This window comes from Lutjanus erythropterus, chromosome 9, assembly GCF_056507025.1.
Source record: "Lutjanus erythropterus isolate fLutEry1 chromosome 9, fLutEry1.hap2, whole genome shotgun sequence".
NCBI classification, from domain to species: Eukaryota; Metazoa; Chordata; class Actinopteri; order Lutjaniformes; family Lutjanidae; genus Lutjanus; species Lutjanus erythropterus.
The window spans coordinates 27465281-27485480 of record NC_139325.1 but is presented as its reverse complement, the minus strand read 5'-3'; the positions used below and the strand labels follow the sequence as shown (position 1 = coordinate 27485480).

Below are 20200 nucleotides of genomic sequence, written 5' to 3'. Positions count from 1 at the left end.
TCTTTCCTCTCTAACATGACTCCTCCTTGTTCCAGGTTTCCAGCAGTGTAGGTGCATGAGTTTGAAATTATTTATCGTTTTTTCATACACGTGCTGGCCTGGCTTGACTTGGTTTGAATCGGCATGCCAGCCCAGCACGGCATTTCCATTAAAACAGGGATACTCGCTTGAAGGTGTCTCATGACTGAAGACGAACAGCTCAGCTCAAGTAGAGCAGCTGCAGAACGGTGAAACTTCCTTTATGTATATATATAGGTTTTCATCAGCAGTAACTTGACATGACGTCTATACTGCTCATAGGGAACATGACAGCAAAATACGTGTGTAAAAACAGCTACACAGAAAAAAAAAAAAAACTAAACCTCAAACCACAGAGATCAGCTTCTGAAGAACTGAAGGCTGAGCACAGTCACAGAGACCTTTAGAAACATCTTTCACCCTGCTCTCCTGCACAGGTAGATATGAACTGATTATTACAGCTGGCTTGTTTGAGGGAAAGAAAAGATGGTCGTCATGGGCTGTTCACAGTCGGGGAGACGTCACTGCAGCCTGCTTGGAGGCAGGTCAGGCTCACTTTGGCCCCACTCCAGAGCAGGTCATTCTCAGGTGCAACTCGGCACGGTAAAATCAACACAGCATGGTTTGGCTCAGTGCTGCCAAAAGTGCCAGTGGAAAAGCCCAAACTGTTCTGTAATGCACAACAGCACTGTTAAAAGGAACTGATTGATAAGCTCGGAGGTATACGATTCCAATGGCTTGGAATTTGGCACCGGTTCTCAACGGTTCCCACTCTTGATTCCAATCCCAACTCAACATTGGTGTATGAGTATGAATGTCACTTGGCTGTGGTTTTCACAATCAGTGGATGAGCTCAAAGTTAAAGAAAATCCCACCCCCATGTATTACCCCAATAAGATGACACCAAACCTACCTGAGCCGGCTTTTGTGCTTGTTGATAGAGGTGAGGCAGTATCTGTGGACAGTGTAGAAATAGTCCTGATAAGGGATGCCTGAGGTGATGACCTCTGAGTCCACCACATAGCATTCGCCTCTGGCGCTGCTCTTATGCAACGTCTGGAAGCAGGAAGAAAAGTGGAGGTGGTTGGTGAACAGTATGCAAACATGTTGGTTTCCTCTGATACATTACAAACACCATCGACTGACCCTGGTTATGGCTTCTTTAGCCTGTGTGCTTTATCAGAGCTACTTGTTGGGTTGTCAAAAAGGTTCAGAGACCATCTCTCCCCAAAGACTTTTTGGCCCTCTGATTGGCCAGCTATGTGGAGGTGACAATGTCTTATCTTCTGTTGTGTTGTCAATGCGTCTGGCTTTTCTGCCTTTGGCAACCAAAGGGTAGTCAATAAAGTATTTTCTATTCTGAGCAGGGTTAGAACTTTTCTTCACACAGCTATTTCTGTCACTTTTCACGTGAACGTCTTAATACAACACTATTAATATCTTCCAGGAGACTGTATGAAAATGTGTGCCGTTATCCCCATCTTTAAACAATATCTGTCTTCCAGTGTAATCATTTGGAACAAATATAAACACTTTCAAACTTTCATACAAGGTCATTTCATTTTTGGCATAACCTCGATGTTAATCTCTTCCTGTTTCCGATTTCTGTTCTGTATTCAGTATAACTTGTGTACTACTTCAAGGAAAAGGTAATAAATATTACAACAAACACCACTGAACATTGTTGAGCTGTCACAGTGGTACCATGTATTCAACACTGATGTGTCACAGTGGACGGTGATTCATGTGCCAGGAAGGATGTGATAAATTATGAAAACAAAGATGATTCAAAATGTTTTAAGCAAAATAGCACATTAGCTTAATAAATATTTTAAATTCATTTCTACTTGTTAGATTGTAAATATGTATTTTTTTTTAATTTGATGGCAACACTGATTTGGTCAGATGGTAGATGTAACATTATTTCCAAAATGTATATATGTTATTTCTGAATATATGTGTGTTCTTGAGTATCACTGACAACTGCACAACTACATTTGACTTTAGAGAAAGTTCTCTTTGAGTTAAAGCCAAATAAGCAGAATGTTTCTGTCTCCTTGCTTGTCTTTAGCAAAGCCTGTGGGCATAAGGGCTAAATAATGAAACAAAAAAAAAAAGCTGGTGTTTGTCATGAACTGACCTGCGTCTCCACCACAGGGGCGGTCTTGGGGCCGAGGGGATTGTTGAGAGAGATGGTGTAGCTAAGCACACGGCTGGTATTCCCACTGCTGCTGTCCTGCTGCCACTCACCCACCGACAGGTCTGAGAGAAGGGGTAAAAAAGAGACGGAGAACATGAGCGAGGCAATAGAGAATGAATGACCCAAAGAGATTTTGTGAAAATGAGAGCTCAGAAGGACAGGAGAGGTTGAGAATTTGTAAATGAAAGGGAGAGAGACCACAAGATTCAGATGCTAAGAGGGGAGAGAAAGAGAGAGAAAAAGAGAGGGTCGAACCACGCTCCTTTGAAAAAAAAAAAAAAAGAGAGAGAAAGAAATGCCCCAATTAGAGCAACACAATGTTCCCAAGCGAGCTGCGCCTCCAACTGGGGTAGCCACTAGCCAAATCAACTCCACAGCTTCACCTCTGTCCTCATTTAAACTACAAAAGAAAAAAATGTCCAAAATGCACACCGTATAAATTCCTTAAGTAACAACCTACAAATAAAAACCTAGTTGTACAGTGATAAAGCAGGACATGATGAAACAGAGTGGCAAAGGAAAGAGGAACCATTGAATCGAGGGTGATTAACACACCGTAAACAGCTAGTGTGGCACCCTCATTAGTAGCACAATACAGTGGGCTACAGAATGTCTTTGAGGGGTGGGGGCAATGTCACTACATTTGTATTTATGAGCTGAAGAGTAGCAGCTGCTTCATAGGAGCAACAAAACTACTTTAAAAAGAAAGAACGTCAAGTCCCTAACCCCTTTCACAGTTAAAAAACCAGTAGAGCTGTTAGAAAGTGTGTTTGTCTTATTACCTAGGATAACTATCTTTGTCGCATCTGAATAAACTGATATTTGTAGTTCACTTACACAGCTGAAATTCAAAAAATAGTTGAATAAAACATCAGACATATTTGCTCGTTAGTCACACGGGGGATTGTTGCAATACAAACCATTTCACTTGTAGCACTGCAGTACCCATATTACTATTGCTAACTGTGCTATAGGCCTGTCAGCACAGTTAGCGGTCATATTAAATTGAGCCTGCGGGGCAGAGGGAGGCTGCTTTGGCAACTGGGAATACAGTCCCTTTACCAAAGTGATGTACAAGACCGTAACTGTGGGGCCAATGAAGACATGGTGGATTCAGGTGGGAACAGCAGACACAAAGTGGTTAAGGAGTTTATAGAAAATAATTTTTTTAAACTAGATATCATCCATTGTGTTGATGAGTATTTGTTTTTGTGAAGTGAGAAGTTATTTATACCTGCGTACCTTGTCTAAGGTTATACTGTGTTGAAATAAATTAACTCAATGTTCAGTCTCCTTGCTGGCTTTCAGAATCATTATTGCTTTTGCCCTTAGCATTTAACAAGCAGCTCAAAAATAATATCATAAACATGCAACAACAAGTCGATCATTGACTTTAACTAACAGCTACTTCTCAACTAGGGAAATCTTCAGTTGGGGGCAGCCCTAATGTGTAGTTCTTCTGCTTGCAGAGCTGTGCAAGCAGTGCCTGCAAACTTCTGACACTCACACTCATGTTTTTGTGCTTCACCAACATATAGTAATTACTTTGTTGGCTAAAACATAGTGTAGGTCCTGCACTATTAACACACCAGCATACGCCTGTAGTGCGCTGATTAAGTGGCGTCTGCACACCATTTAAAACAGCATCTCAGCAGGTGCCCTCCTCAATTCAAGCAGCGTATACAACTACCCTCCCTGACCATATGGCCCGTACAAAAACAAACAAGTCAAGGGAGATCCATAACACAGAGAACTGATGAAAGGCATTCAAGCTCACATAAAACCATATTGTGAACATTAATGTCCATGTTGGAAATTACTAGTCAACTAGGAAAGCTTCCTTGGCTTTTGTACTTTTGGCAAGGACACTGTTGTTTGTTTTGTTAACTGACAATTATCACTGGATTCAGGAAGAACATCAGATTTTGCAGCAGGAGAACTCACTGGAGACTTTATTGCTTTAATTGACTACATCTTCCAGCAACACTGACTGGGCATCCACATGTAAAGTGTATAACTTTCCCTTCAATGGCAGGAAAATGTCACAGAACACCAACAGCAAACAGCAGGTTCTGGTGACAAACACAAAGAATCAAAGAGAAGTGATTTTCCCACTGACAGCAGCCTCAACAGTCCAGTCAGCAGCAGAGCAACAACAAACACTGGGCCTTAACTGTCACTGTCTCAACAGGAAAAACTCGCTCTCTTGCACTTTATGTGTCGCAACAAGTTGATGCAAGTTCTGTGGTGGTTGTTCAGACGCATTCAAGGCAATATAAGAGCATCACTTCATCAAAGCTTAACACAGTTTCACAGCATGAGAAAGAACTCACAGCAATCTCCCAAACATGAGTTCAATGAGCCCATAAAAAAACAACAACTAATAACGAATGAAAGTTGTGTCATCTTAATAAAGATCTGATTTTTTCAGTGTGCAAGCACTTATAATGTTTTGACCATCATATTTGTGTGTGTAGGTGTGTGTTTTGCCTACCGGTAAAGTGTCGCTGTGAGAATAGGTGCTGGATGAAGTGTGTGTCAGCGGAGAAGAGCAGGTCGTGCAGCTTGTCTACACTCATGCGGACCGCAGTGTTGATGTTCAGCCGCCCGCTCAGGTCAGCGCAGAACGACTCCACTTCACCTGAGGCGCAGATGGAAAACGGGAAAGATTTTATTTCTATTTCTGGTCATTTTAGTACTCAATAACTTCAGTTGTGTTAAAACATTTATCCCTGTTTGGTTAGTCATAAATCGTGTGCAGGTTTCACTTATAAAAATGTATCCAACTGTGTTGTTTAACTTTTACCAGCACAGGTGGAATTGAAATACTTACACAGGGTTGTTTTAGGCTAATTACCCCTCCATGTCTTTGCTTATTTCTGAATGAGTCAATGTCTACTGAGCAGTTTCTGGTTTACACATTAAATCCTCTTAAATATGCTCTCTGTACTTAATATTAAAGGGACAGTTCACTCCAAAATCAAAAATGCATTTTTTCCCTCTCACCTGCAATGCATTTCATCCATCTAGATAGTTTTGGTGTGAGTTGATGAGCTTTAGAGATATCAGCCTGCTTTGATGTCTGCTTTGTCTCAAATATGATGGGACTAAATGCTAGTCGGCTTGTGGTGCTCAAAGCACCATAAAAAAATCATTTGAAAAATTCAACACCAGTGTCTCTTTCCAGAAATCATTACCTGGTTACTCAGGATATTCACAGACCTTGTTGTGAACAGTTTCATGTAGGAACTATCTTCTGTCTACAATAGAATCCACCAAAACTACTTTCTTTCTGCAATTAGAATCTACCAGAAATACTTCCTTTCTATTAAATAGTTCCTCACAACATGGTGTGTGGATAATCTTGAGTAACTGGGTCATGATTTCTGGAAAGAGACGTTACTCTTGAATTTTTCCAATGTATTTTTTGACACTCTGAGCTACAGAAGCTGAGGGCCATTTAGTCCTGTTATACTGGAAAGATGTCAGACATCTCAATCACAAGATCTTCAAAATCTCTGCAGCTCACACAATTTAGATGGATAAACAGCATTTCAAGTAAGAGGAGAAATATGTATTTTTGATTCTGGAATGGACTGTCCCATTAAACCTCCAGGCACTCGGGTCATAACACCAGCTTAGAAGCAATTTTAGGTTAATCGTCAGACTATGTCAAAACTACATGCATAAACATTCAAAGGAATTATTTGATTTAGTTGACGTGGAAGGAAGAAAAGGTGGAAACAATGAAGCAGAAACAAACTTCCCAGAGATCAAGAGAAAGAGACAATAATAGAACTCACTTAAATAAATTTTAGCACCTTCAAGAAGACAAAGTTAGCTCACAGTCAGATTAAAGCAAACAACCACAGAAAATTAAGGTGACACCACAAATATAGAGAATAGAGTTTAACATAGTATAACAGCATAAAAGACATCTCATAAGAGTTTATCAAAATAAATTTTAGAATGCAGGTAATAATGAATCTCAGTCCTTAAGGTAGGGTCAGGTTCAGGTCAACCGAGTATTGTGTTTTCACTGAATTTTGGTTTAGTCAGTTCATAAGAGTACATCACTAAAAGTACCTACCGTTTTAAAAAAGTTACTGTTAAAATGTATGTATTCTAGTTTTTATGTAATTTAGTTCTTGTGGTGGTCTGTTCACCCAAACAACACTCACTCTCTTCTTGCGTGTCAGAGGAGTTGCTGGGGTCTGTGGGCAACTCCTCATCGTTGGTGATATCCAATGAGGAGAGGTTTCCCAGACTGGTGGTTGGCGGGGGCAGCATGTGATTGGCTGACTCGGACAGGCTGTCCCCTCCCTCTTCCAGATTCTGATGCAGTGAAGGGGAAAAAGCACACCAGAGGACAGTTAGCTAGAGGTTTGTAGGGAAATCACCCCATTGTCATATGACTTGAGAGGAAAGAGGCCTCAGCTGAGCTGACCTTGTGTTGACGCGGCCTGAGCAGACATACCACTGTGGCCGTGCAATTAATCTGAAACCGACACACTGTCAACACAGCACTCCATTTATTCCCTTTAGCTTGGCTTGGGCTTCATCTGTCCATATCAAGATTGCAAGGGAAACAACCACAGCTGCAGATGTTTTAGAGCAGAATTGATTGGACATAGAACCAATCACAACAAATACACACTGTTCTACATCCTTATGCAACAACTTTCTTAGAAGGATAAACCTCTTGAGATGAACCACCTCATTTTCAAGCTGGTCCTTCACACAAATATACTTATATATATGCTGTATTTCTTACCTAGTATTTTTTTTGTCCTTTCAATTTTTGTTTTTAAATGTTGATCGAATGCATCATTTTTACCTTATCTTAACACTCCTGCTGTATTTGAAGGGTATTATTAACAAAATAACCCACCTTGTCTTTTAATTATTTGTTTTTGTAATGAAGTGCCTGTTTTGTGCAGTACAGTCATTTGAATTCAGTTCATAAAAACACTATTACAGATGGAGAGAGGGCCAGATATGATACATAGCTGGATCTACATCTGTGTAAAAGGGTAAGCCAGCATGGTGGGACAGGATGTTGTTGAGTTACATGTTCACTGCTGTTTGTGAACGTGTTCTTGTAATCATGTACTTATTCCACATGTATGTCAGTTATTTTAAGCAGAGAGAGACAAGCAGACACTTTTTACAGCGATGCACATAAACAGACACACACAGACAGGAGGAGAGAAATTCCGCCTTTCAAATCATGATGCAAGGTGATCTGTTGCAGAAGACGCAACGCCCTATTTATTCAGGGACACGCAAATAAATGGCCAGTAAAAAGGCACTGAATACATATATTTATGAACATTTCTTAACCTAGGCAGAGCAGAGTGTGTTCCCAGCCAGAGAGCAGCTCTGCTCCAGTATATAATCCCACAGACTCTGCCTTCACTTTACCAAGCAGCTGGAAAACAAGACACAGGAAGTTCTTCTGCTTCTATTGCAGTTTATATTCATGGAAAAACTGTAACCATCACTGTACATTTACTGCCACAAGACAACTTCACTACTCTGCTCTGATCACCAACACCTCTTTGCACCGTGCGAAGTGGCACACTCTTTCTTTTTCTCAAGCACACTCACTATGCACACAAACTGCCATGCTAATGCCGCAATCATATGCAGCGTGTTAATGGAAAAATAGATCAGAAATATTCACACACATTTAAGGAAAACTGCACACTGCTCAGAAAGTCTGACTGCTTATTTGCTGCCTATACTTTGAAACACGCAGAGCTGATAAAGACAGATGCTTCAGTGTAGCATGAATGCTGTCATCATGGGAGCATGATGCTGATGTGACGATTGCGCTGCAGCCACGGGGTAATGTAATTAGACTATGCATTAACACTAGACTGACCAGCTATTGCAATGTTGCATGGCACAAGTATGCGTGGATGTCAAGAAGAACACTCACAAAGGAGGCAGCAGCAGAGGCCGGAGCAGAGGCAGAGGCGTTAGGAGTGGTCGATGGCAGCGAGCCCTGGGAGCTGGGTGGGCTGGGTTCAAGAGGGTCAGAGCTGAGTCTGCGTCCAGATGAGGAAGGCACCTCTATGGGCAGACAGGAGGCAGAGGAAGGAGGAGAAGAGCCCCCAAGGTTGGGAGGGCTGGCTGGACCGCAGGGCACCAGGGGAGGTGGAGAGCTGCCCGTGGAAGGAACCGACACTGAGCTCAGGTCAAGTAGATCTGTGACCGACACGGACTCGTCTCCTGGCCTGGGGACCAGAGGACGTGAGAGTGAGTCAGACAGAGAAACATACAGAGAAAGTCACACTGTGAGAGAAAGACAACAGAGAAAGAGCCAAGTGTCTGTTAAGGACAGGCATAGGAGATCTTTAAGCGACTGGGCATGTCATGCTAGCTGACATTAAACAGAAGAACACTTAGTATATCAGGGTCCAAAGTTAATTTTTTTGGTCTATCTGCCAATGGCCGGTGAAGTAAACAAATTAACCAGCTAATTTATTTTTCAAAAAGGCATAAAACTATGGCTTCACAAATGTGAGGATTTAAGACTTGTTCTATTTGTTGGACAAATCAAGCATTGTGAAGGTGTCACTTTGAGCTCTGGGTAACTGTGATGGAATTTCCGACTATTTTCAGAATTTTCAGTTGAATAAACTGATTGTATTGAAAATACTGAAAACAGTTGAGCTCCACCTTTACAACTACACCAATACTATCCTGCTTGTGCTAAGTGATATTGTTCTGATGAATTGAGTCCTTTACTTTAAATACTTAAAACTACATTTTTCTAATGAACTTACATACTTTTACTTAAGTAACAGAGTATTTCTACAGCCTAGTATTAGTACTATTACTTCAGTTAAATGAGCCTTGTACTTCCTCCACCATTTCCCACATCTGTCTATCAAGTTAACTGCATATATGAAATAATATAAATGTATTTTTGTAAGTTAGAGTGTGGGAGTTTATTTGCAAATTTTGATGCAAGCTGACATTAAAAATACCAGTTCATAAAACTTAAATGACTTGGATAAAGTCTGAAAAAAAGAGAAAAAAAAAACATACACACAAACAACTGTTTCCAAATAAGCAAGGATTTGCTCATCTGCTTAAACCCTCAAGCTGTCAGTTAGCCTTGTGGTATTTGCACATTCATGCATCCCAAGAACCTTATTTTTTTTAAAGCAAGTGACCACAAAAAAAAGACACTTTCTGCCTCTCATGCCGCAATACTAGTAAGGTAGTTGTTCAAGTAACTGATACTTTAATGACAATAATAGCAAACATAATTCTGAGTGCTAACAAAGAAGAGAAAGCACAATTAATGACATACTGTAATTCATTAAAGCTGACAATCAATAGTATTTAGTAAAAAGTAATTTTTTTAGGCATCATATTTTATGACATCAACACCTTAAAACGAAAAAAAAAAACTTTAATAAAATCTTTTTCAAAATCTTTAATCTTCTTAATGAAATCGACTTTCTTTAATGAACATAACTCATTAGTTTCGTATTTTATTGTGCTGTTAGATTCGTGTGTATCTCCTTTTGTGGACGGCAAGCAGGAGAGCAAACAGTTTTTTGACCACAGTAAAGTTGTCCAGCAAGTATGGATGCTTTTTTCAATAAAATCCTGCTTTGGGAGTGATTGCAACTATCTTTTTCAATCAATTTTGACTTCCGGACTTTAAAGCGCTTTGGCCTTGTTGGAAATGTTTGTTTGTTAGCTATTAAGCATTTCTCTGGTGCTTCTCCTTGAGGTGGTGAAATCAGATGTATTGTGAATGATACCATAAGGCAAACCCCTAAAATCAAATTCTACAAATGGTGCAATGCTAAAAACATTAGTGCAGCATAATTTTTATCTGCAACTGTGCTGAAACATTCGATTTAAACTGAGTGAACAGACAGGAAAAAAGAAGCTGTGCAGCATTTGAATGTTGACTTGGAATCCGGACATCAACATTATGACTGGAGCTTTGAAATATTCAAACAAATAAGCATACCCGTGCCCTATCTCACCACAAGCTTTACTCAAGCTTTGAAGTGTTACTTATCATGTGTCTAGCATATGCATGCAATGCAAAATTAAACAAATTACCAATCACACACTAGCCTCACACAGACTTCTCACTCTTTCAGTCTGTTAAGTGTGTTAACTTACCTGCACTCACACATCAACAATACAAGACTCAAATAACATGCACTGCAGCATATATTAGCATGCTTCTATACATGAATACTCACAGTAGGCCGTTCATGTGTTCGGCGGTGGGGGAGACATAGTCGTCGTCTTCACTTGTGAGGCCCAGTTCAGTTCCATAACACTGGTGAACGATGTGCCAGAGCTCTTTAGGGGACAGAGACTGCAAAATAAACAAAATTCTTCTTAATCAGGATCAAATTAAAATGACTGATTTGCTGATATCTACATTTATGTGTTGCCATAACTAGTCTGGGATGCCTTCATTGTGCTGTTCATTGTGCAATATAGTGTGATAGTTTTGATTGATTCTCAGTGCCCTTTCAATGGCAAAGAATTCTGTATATCGGTTTAACTACATATAGGGGGCACTTCTTGCAATGAATAAATTAATAAGGAACAACACTAAACATGATTTATCTATGATATTTAAACAGTCAATCAACACATTTTTGGTCTTCTCTTGTTGTTTGAAATTGTGTTTCACAATAGACTACACCCTAATCTGCTGACCACCATGATGATTTAATCCAAAGCAAGTGGGTCAGTTTTTAAGATTACACGCTTATTCTTGTCATAATGTAGCATTTGATGATTATAGGGAGGTGAAGCCCCTTCCCTTCCAGTGAACCACTGTGGGAAAAAATATGAACGGTAGTAAATGGCGAGAGAGAAATAAATTTTTGATCCCGTCTGAACTGTGCTGCAAATTACATTTATGTTTGTCAATTCAAAAGATAATTTTACAAGTCAAGACAGTCGCAGTTTGCAGCAAATTTGTTGAAGTATAAGACTGTGAACATATGTAATTAGAAAGATTACACACACAGAAGTCACAAAAGAACTTTCTCCCTCCAAAACGTTAGCCACTTGAGCTATGATACCTGTGTGTTTTTGTACAGGGATGTAGTCACACAATCAACAGGTTCTGTTTTTTCACATCCTGAGTGATAAGAGGACCAGGAGTCACTGAATAAAGCACATTTTATATACAGTGAGGCAGGTTCTCGACAAAATGTAAGGGCTGTAAGTTTGTCACTAGCTGTACTCGTCATGGTACAAGCAACTCCCTTATGATGAAACCGCCGATTGTCTGGTATAGCAAGACTGCCGATCATGTGAATGGAAGCATTCTTGACATAATCCTGCAATTTTATGGATATATTTTTCAGACGCAAGATAAACTCCCAACTCTGTCAAATACACTGCGCTCGACTTCACCACACCACAGACTTTGTGGTAGTGAGCCTATTAGACATTAAATTAAATTGAAGAATGCTTGTGATGATTGGCTGCAGGCAAAACCATACACAATCATTTTTTACAGCTCTAGAAACAATAAGGATGAAAGGTAGGTATTGTTCGACTGGAGAATACTTTGATACTACAGTTCTTGGTACTGGGATATTTCACTTGATGAGTACCAATAACCAGCCCCACTGCTAGAGGCTATATCTTTTCTCTTGTAGTTTCCACTGCATGTTTCATCTCGCTGTCTGCTGCCATGTGCTTTAATACTAAACTGTTGTGTTTCTGCAGTAGCGCTACCAAAATAAAAGTCTATATTCAAACTCAGTAAATAACAGTGATTCAAATTGTTCTCTCAAGCCTGTATTTGTGGCCATCTCCTGCTTTTTGACACTGTGCTCTATTCTAAGACATTAACTACTAGTCGTGTCACACCAGGCAGCAGCACAAACAGTCAGGAGGGTGGGCGAGGAGGTTGTACCTTGTCCAACAGTGCGTTCTGCCACAGACGGAAAATCATCATGAAGCTGCGATCCCTTGCTCCGAAAGATGTGAAGAAGTGCTGAGAGGGTGAATATCAATGGGACAGGAAGGAAGGGAGAAAGAAGGGAGAAAGAAGAAAAATGTGACAGTGGATTTAACGGATGGTTTCCCTCTGCTGGGATGTTTGCTTTGTGATGGTCAGCAGAGATCAAGTTGAGTCAGCTCATTTCATACCACTTCACTGGCAAAAAAGGATCATGTGAAGCAAAACAGTATCAACAGCCAACACTTTTCATGCTTTTGTAGAAGCAGTACACTTAAACTGTAAAGGACAGAGAATGTGTTAAAGGGACAGTCCACCAATAAAATCAAAAATACATGTTTTTCCTCACTTATTTTGTAAGTTGAAGAGGTTTGGAGATTAGATGGCACTCGGGCCTGTGGTGCTCAAAGTGCCATAAAAATACTTTACTACAACTTCTTTCCAGAAATCATGACCAGGTTGTTCAAAATAATCCACAGACCCTGTTGTGAGTATGATTGGGTACGGTTGTTTATTGTCCCGTCCCACCTCTCGGTGCCTCATCACCAGAGTCAGAGATGCTCACACTGGCAGCTGATGAGCTTGGCATGGGGTCACACAAGCAGTCGAGCATGTTGCATCCCTGTGATTACCCATGTGTCACCAAATGCTTCCCCCTTTTACACACATTTTTAAACATCTGTTGGATGTCCCACTTGGCGTTGGAAGCCTTCTGAGGGATATACAGCCCACTTAAAGATGCTAAGACACGTTTAGCTGGGCATGGCAACTGTTTATACTGGCTACTAGCTAGTGGAAGGCTAGCCACATAGAGTTTGTGTTGCGGTAATGTTAACTAGGCACATTTAGTAAGGTGTCTATAATATCTGCACCAGAGGTTAACTATTTTGATCAACAGCTCTGGTGTGTGGCAACAAAATGAGGCACCATAATCTACATAGCGAATTGTGCCAGGAGGTACACTTGGCTTGTTGGCACTGGATTTCGGTATCCAACCCTAGTTGGTAGGAAATTTCAACCCATCTAGACTTGCCAAACATATCACCACACAGAGAGAAACGTGTATCTACTCATGGAGTGAACTGTCCTTTTAATACACTACAGAAATATGCTTTTGAAGTAACAGACTACATTTAAACGCCTTAACTGGGGCCCGACATCATTTGTACTCGAGTCTGACCTTCTCATTGTCAGTGCTGATCTGGATGGCGTTTGGGATGAGCTTGGCAGTCTTCTCCTTGGTCATAGAGGTCACGTCTTTCAGCAGGATAGTGATCTGAATAGAGAAGGAGAGAGATTTACTTTGTGTATGCTTCAGTGTGTATTTCTGTGTGCAATATTCATATCTCACCAAGGCCCTGGGCATAGTGTATCTAATATTGATCGGCAAACAAGTGCATTAAAGTGACCTCTTATCTGATTGCAGGTGCAACATTAACAAGGTTACAACCAGCATGTGTTTGACTGCGCAGGTGAAAGTGTGTACACAGTGTGTGCATGACTTACAGTGGTTTCCCAGCGGAAGATGTTACTGTAGAAACAGAGCCAATTCTCTGACAGATAAAGGCGGCCCTGAAGCAGTATCTCCTTCTGCAGAGCACAAGAGTAGTCTGAGGAGAAAAACAGGAAAAGACAAACAGGTCACTTGACACAGACCCACCTGTTTGTATTGGGAATCATTTCAACAATTCAAGGTTAATATTTCATTTAATTTCATTAAAATGAATTAACTCATTCTTCTTCAGTGGTGTCACAGGTGTAGCTCAGATGAGCTCAGCACACAGAGTTTCTTAAGCTAGCATGTCTTTGATGCTTAACTCACCCACTATAAGTCGTTCTGTGTCAGGGAGTTTCTTAAACAGTTTACGAAAATCCTCGTTCCGCTGTTTGTATGTAGGACTGAGAACCTGTGGGTGAGGACAGGAAAGAGAAAGGAGAACATGGCATTCTACCTCACAACTAGCTTGCACAACAGCCCAGATGGGTTAGACCAGAACATTAGTAAAGCGTGTGAGAAAAACACTGTTACTCTTAAGGATGAAGACTATGATTCTTCAAAACTGACGATTCGCATTTTCAGGGGACCAGCATATATTAAGCAAGTTAATGTAAGACTTTTTAATGCCAATGCTAAATTCAATTTAAAAGGGGCAGTTCACCCCAAAATCAATAATACACATTTTTCCTCTGGTCTGTAGTGCTATTCATTCATCTATACTGTTTTGGTGTTTTGTCCACAACCCAAAAATATTCAGTTTACTGTCATAAAGGAGTAAAGAAAACAGAAAATGTTCACATTTAAGAAGCTGGAATAAGAGACATTCTTTCTTAAAAAATTACTCAAACCAATTAATTGATGGACAAAATAGTTGACGATTAACTTAACAGTCAAATAATAATCAATTAATTGTTGCATTTTTGTTAATACATGTATTCTCTTGCGTGTCATCTAATGTGTGGGAAAAAAGAGTCTAAATAACAATTGCCCTACTAAAATGTATGCAACTGTGTACAACCTATTGTACTGTTTTAGGTTTACTGAGCAGCAATTTCAGAATATTTGGGACAATGGTTGTAAAGCCTGAAGACAGGGACAGTAGATGGCCCGATTTCACTGTGTCAACTAGTTCCACCCATGTGGATGTAAAAGACAAACATGAGAAATTCAAGTACCCTGAGGTGTTAATATATACTTACATTGTACCAGCTCTGCATTTTCTGTGAAGTAAAGGACAAAATAATTAGTGGTGAATGGTTCTCAAATACTCTAACATTAAACAAGTTACAGTAGAAACTGGTTTCATACAGGTATGGAAAATCTAACAGCATACATGGTTTTGGTTAAGTAATCTACTTTGATATTTATATGCAGGTGATCCTGCCAGTCCAGTTCCTAGGCTAAGCCTGTTCTGTGTTACCTTGAGATTATGCAGTTTTCAGAAGTGTCAAAATGATCAGCATTTATCCATTTTAAAATGTTACATGTCACTGACCTGCTGTAATTAACAGTCAATAGTATAACAACCAGGTCAATTTACAGACAGCAAACATGCAAACACTTTACGGTCTGTTGACAGAAACAGGGAGCATTGTAATAACGCACATGGCTAAGATGGAAGGTCACGAAAATAGAAAACAAACATTTACATTCACTCAAGATATCTGGTGTGGATGAGAATTTACTGCCATAGAGTTAGGATGCCTTTCCCCCCACCAAGAAACATTTCTGGTAATTAAAGGCCCAGTGTGTGAGATTTACAGGGACTTATTGGGAAAATAATGCAGAAATGGAATGAAAGTATTGTTTATTAGTGCATTATCACCTGGAAATATGAATTGTTGTCCTTAAGAGGATGTGAGTCCTCAGTGTGTTTGACTCTGATGAAGATGTAGTGTGTGAGTCTTAATAACAAAGACAAAAACTTTGCATCAATCTGTGTGCTCCAGTTCTCCTGGATCAATGTTTCCCATTGAAGAAATTCCCTCCGGGCGTTCTTAAGATATTGCACTAACAAGAATGGAATGACCCAAAAACATAATGCCTCTGGCCACAGCTGTCGCCAGTGCGAAGGCATACATTTCTTTTTCTTTTTTTCCAAAAATTGTGAATCAGAGATTGTTCTTAGGGCTTGTGCCTGGCTGAGAAAATAATTTACAACTGAGTGAGTGAATCTGAACATTTATCTGTCGGTGGCTGGTTTTAAAAACTTATTTTCCCACCCTGCTTAGCACCCATCTATAACATATCATCTTGATCAGTGGATATTCTGACTTACCTTGGCATTGCGGCTGAAGTGGCGAGAAGCAATTGGGTAGGCGGATGTGAGGGAGGAGGCAGAGGGTATGGAGGGCAGGGGGCTATCTGAACCTCCTCCTCCTCCACCACTGCTCTTCTCTCCTCCTCCTTCGTTCTCACTGGCCCTGCCACCCCCAAGGACCCTGCGCCGCAGGGAGGGAGAGCTGCCGGGGGTGCTGCGTGGAGAGTTACTGGCCGTACTGGAGACAAAAAAAAAAAAGACAGATAGAGATTTAACTCAGTGGAGAACAGAGGAAACTCGTATATCACATATTGCATCTCTAAATTTTTCTCAGTAATGCCGTTAATGTCATGCTATGATGAAAGGCTGCGGGCGTTTCCTATTTGATAATATCATGCCATCTCAAGCTGCCTTCTGAAGACCAAAGAAAGGCCATGTAAGGCTGTAACTGTTATTATCAGCTGAACCAATTTTGACTGGTACTGCAGCCAGACGATGAGGGTATTTAAAGCCATTCAGTAATGGGTCTTAAGAATGTCGACTCAAGAAGTATAACCACAAAACACAGGACAGGCAGTTTCCTTTGGAATAAAGCACTGCCAAGTCAGAACTTCACCTCACAGAGTTTGTGCTGTAATTACAGATTTTTAAGTCAGCTCTTCTTCTGGTGAACCGGAGTAAAGACAGAGACGTGCCCTTTCTTGAAGACTGAAAAGCAACATTAGACCCATGTTTACCACATAGATAAAAGACATAGATAAAAGCTGCCAGAGATGTCACAACTTTCAAGTAGAGCTGCACAATTAATCACAATGTTACTGAAATTGCAAAGTCATCATAATTGCAGAACCAGAACCAAACCACAACTTGACAACTTAGAGAACCAGAGCCACACACAAATGAAAACTGTAATGCAAAAATTCTAATTTCCCCAAATCATATTGCACTCTCAATCAAAATAATCCCAATATGACTTTTTTAACATATTGGGCAACCCTACTTTTTACAGTCTGATCACGGCTCAAAAGATTAGCCAACTGACAAAAATATAATCAATAGTAACTATGAGAAGTGACACATACATAGTGACATAAAAGTGAAAACTCTAAATAAGCAATTGCAAGACAACTTAATTATGATTGCCATTTACTATATTCCACATTCTATATACTCTATTGACAATTAAATGTTTCTGACATGGCTCAGCCTCTGTCCTCATCATGGTCATCCGACTGCTGCCAAAACATTTACATTTAATGTTCAGGTCAGTGGCCTGTGAAAATGGCTATGTTTATGTCACAACAGTTTCCATGGATGCACCTCATTCTTCTCCAAGTCGAACAACTGCTACATTCACCATCAGTAAACTTAGAAATGTGCCTCTGTCTTTTAAACATACACACATTTATTTACCTTCATTAATTCCATTATCCTAAGCAGACACCATTAATCAGATGTACAGGAGTTGCCAAAGTGCCAGCTTTGAATCAGTACACTCCACACTTATGCTAGCCTTAAACCTGACATATGCTCTGCTCGCTCAATCAACAATATGTTGCAGTGGCTGCTTCTGGGCTACAGTAATTTCATTAAAAACACCAAACCAAGAATTCATTACTTTGTTTACTCTTTCCTAAAACTATCCCCATGTTAAATTGCTTTGCAACTTCCTCTATAAATATAACCTCATGTGTTTAAGTTGTGTTAGGGTGGAGTTGGGCAAAACAGCTTTTCAACACACTTCCCTATTCTCCTGGAACAATGTACAAAAGGACGGAACCATAAAAGCTGATTTTGGTTGGTGAATTCATGCATGCTCAATGCATCTGCTTAGAAATCATTTTTTAACTTGTTTTACTTTTAGACATGTTGGAAACATATGCATTTTTAACATACCAGGAATAAACAACCATGTGGCTTTTTTGCCCCTCGCCAGTGACTCCCTGTGGTTTTGACAATTATATGGAAACGAATAACGGTTAAATTGTAATATTCATTTATCCATCTACCTATTATATTCTTTTAAAATGATTCTTACATTCTCCAATTGTAAAAATGTGTAGCCTATACATCAATATACAGACTAACTAATGCACTATTCACTGTACCAAAACACAACAAATATACTTCCTAGGCTAGCAATGGATGACAAATCCAAACAATGAAAAGTCTCAGAGGAAAACAGAGAATTTAAAAGTTGCTCTTATTGGCCAAATATGGCTCTTTTGATCGCAAAGGTTGCTGACCCTTGGTCTACACTCTTGCAGGATGTTCCAAAAATGTTGTCATGTTGCCTTCTTGCCTCAGCCTTTCTTAAAAAAGAGATTTCAACATTTAGCCGGGTATAGCACCAGTGTGTGGAGTTTAGTGGCATCTAGGACTGGCAGCAAAACTCACACAAAACACACAAGGGCATATCTAAAGCCAGTGTTTGGTTTGTCTGCTTTGGGCTACTGTAGAAACATGACAGTGAAAAATGGCGGCCTCCATGACAGAGCACACATGCTTAGAATAACAGAAACAAAGATTCTAATTTTCCAGTGATTATATACTAATAAAAACATACTTCTGAATATTATATTCCATTTCTGACATATTCTGTCAATAAATCTCTGTAAATCTTACACACTGGACGTTGAAATAAAGACAAAAAAAAATCAAGTGTCATAAGTAGAGTTCAGACCCTGTAAACTTAAATGCAGTTGTGACTGACAGGAGCTGAAGAGGGAAAGATCCGTGGCAACACCTCTGATGGCTGGGACAAGGAGCAGGAAAGCTGGGGGTCTATCCATGAACCTAACCAAGTTAATTTTTAAGGAAAATTACCCCCGTTATTTAACTAAATTACGTTATCTAATGCAGCAATGTTAATCAGAGCAACATGATGACAAGTACCATTAAGCTATCTTTATGTAAACGTACATAAATGCAGTGTGTGGTCAGGACACTGAGTGAAGTGAATCTAGGTCAGCATGTGTTTACAAATCAGAGCACTGGTGGCAAGATAGCTTGGTTGGTGGAGCTGCATGTCTCCCCCAACTCTCAGTCCCTCTTTCTGTCCTGTGCATTAAGGCACAAAAGCCCATAAAACTTTAAAAAACACAAATCAGGGCACAACACAAACCTCCAACTATCTTTCTGGTGTAATTAATGTTAATATGGTCACCTTTCTTCTGCACAGAGATGGTCAGTATTTCCAATAAATGCTTATAAAATATGTATTGAATTACTTTTGAGTATTCTGCCATTTGTATTTTGCTGAGAAGAAACCAAAAAGATGTAATTTGTAACAAAATATTTTAAGAGCTAGTGTTTGTTTATCTGAGATAGTTAAAATATAATATTTAATTTATCATTTTATTCTCAAAGACATTTTTATTACCAGATTTAAATCGCTATAAAGGAAAATGCACAACAAGCCTAATCACTCACTGTTAACTACCATATTTCATTTGTGCTCCTTGTGACCAGTTGCTTGAGATGCTTGAGAATAGATGCAAATTTCCCCTAAGACAATGGTATGCAATCAAAAATATGATCAGATATTGCACGCTAAGGCAAGATAGTGAATGACACTAAAATACAACAGATGAAAAGAGCAGTTAGGAAACGTGCATTAAAACAGGGGTCTTTAGTGTTTTTCAAGCCATGCGCCTCTTAACTGATACAGATGGTGCAGGGACTCCCTACTACATATATTACGTTGAATATTTTCAGGTCTTTTCGTGTTGGCACATACCCGTAGTGTCTGTGCACTTGGGATAATAAAACAGCAAAGTGGTCAATATGTTTCAATGACATGCAGCTAACTAGTTTGCCGTTATGGATAGCTGCTGCACACTGATCAGGTTAGCTTGCTCACATGATTGCACAAGGAGTCATGGGCAGCCTATTGTCAATTTTGTGTAAATTAAATGTATGTTTGTTTTATATAAATAGACTGATATATCCTTTCTAATAATATGTTAGATTCACGTTAATCTGTATTTTCAGATATGTTTTCATTTTTGAAAAAACAAACAAACAAACATTTGGTGCCCCTCTACAGTAGCTGTGAGGCCTCCCTGGGGGACACTGACCCACTGTTGAACACCTGGACCTGGCTCTAGAATTTACTCATAGTTAGACACCACTAGGGCAGCACAATTATTTGCAATATTATCGAAATTGCAATATGGTCAAATGCAATATCCAAATTGCAGAACAAAATTGCAATTTTCTGAAAAAGTACTGCATAGATGTGCTGGCCTA

At 39.7% G+C, this 20200-nt stretch overlaps 1 protein-coding gene across 4 annotated transcripts in view; it reads right to left on the bottom strand.

Annotated features, from left to right (window-relative positions):
- Positions 1-20200, bottom strand: part of gramd1a (GRAM domain containing 1A) — a 45533-nt gene that overhangs the window by 9466 nt on the left and 15867 nt on the right. For all 4 annotated transcript variants that reach the window (XM_084726983.1, XM_084726984.1, XM_084726985.1 and 1 more), the window contains 12 exons: positions 15968-16187; positions 14889-14909; positions 14014-14098; positions 13698-13801; positions 13372-13467; positions 12147-12227; positions 10462-10580; positions 8163-8460; positions 6400-6553; positions 4713-4859; positions 2159-2280; positions 932-1074 (listed from right to left, as the gene is read on the bottom strand). In XM_084726983.1, coding sequence (XP_084583109.1) covers positions 932-1074; positions 2159-2280; positions 4713-4859; positions 6400-6553; positions 8163-8460; positions 10462-10580; positions 12147-12227; positions 13372-13467; positions 13698-13801; positions 14014-14098; positions 14889-14909; positions 15968-16187 — 1590 coding nt within the window. The remainder of the gene's footprint in view (positions 1-931; positions 1075-2158; positions 2281-4712; positions 4860-6399; positions 6554-8162; positions 8461-10461; positions 10581-12146; positions 12228-13371; positions 13468-13697; positions 13802-14013; positions 14099-14888; positions 14910-15967; positions 16188-20200) is intronic.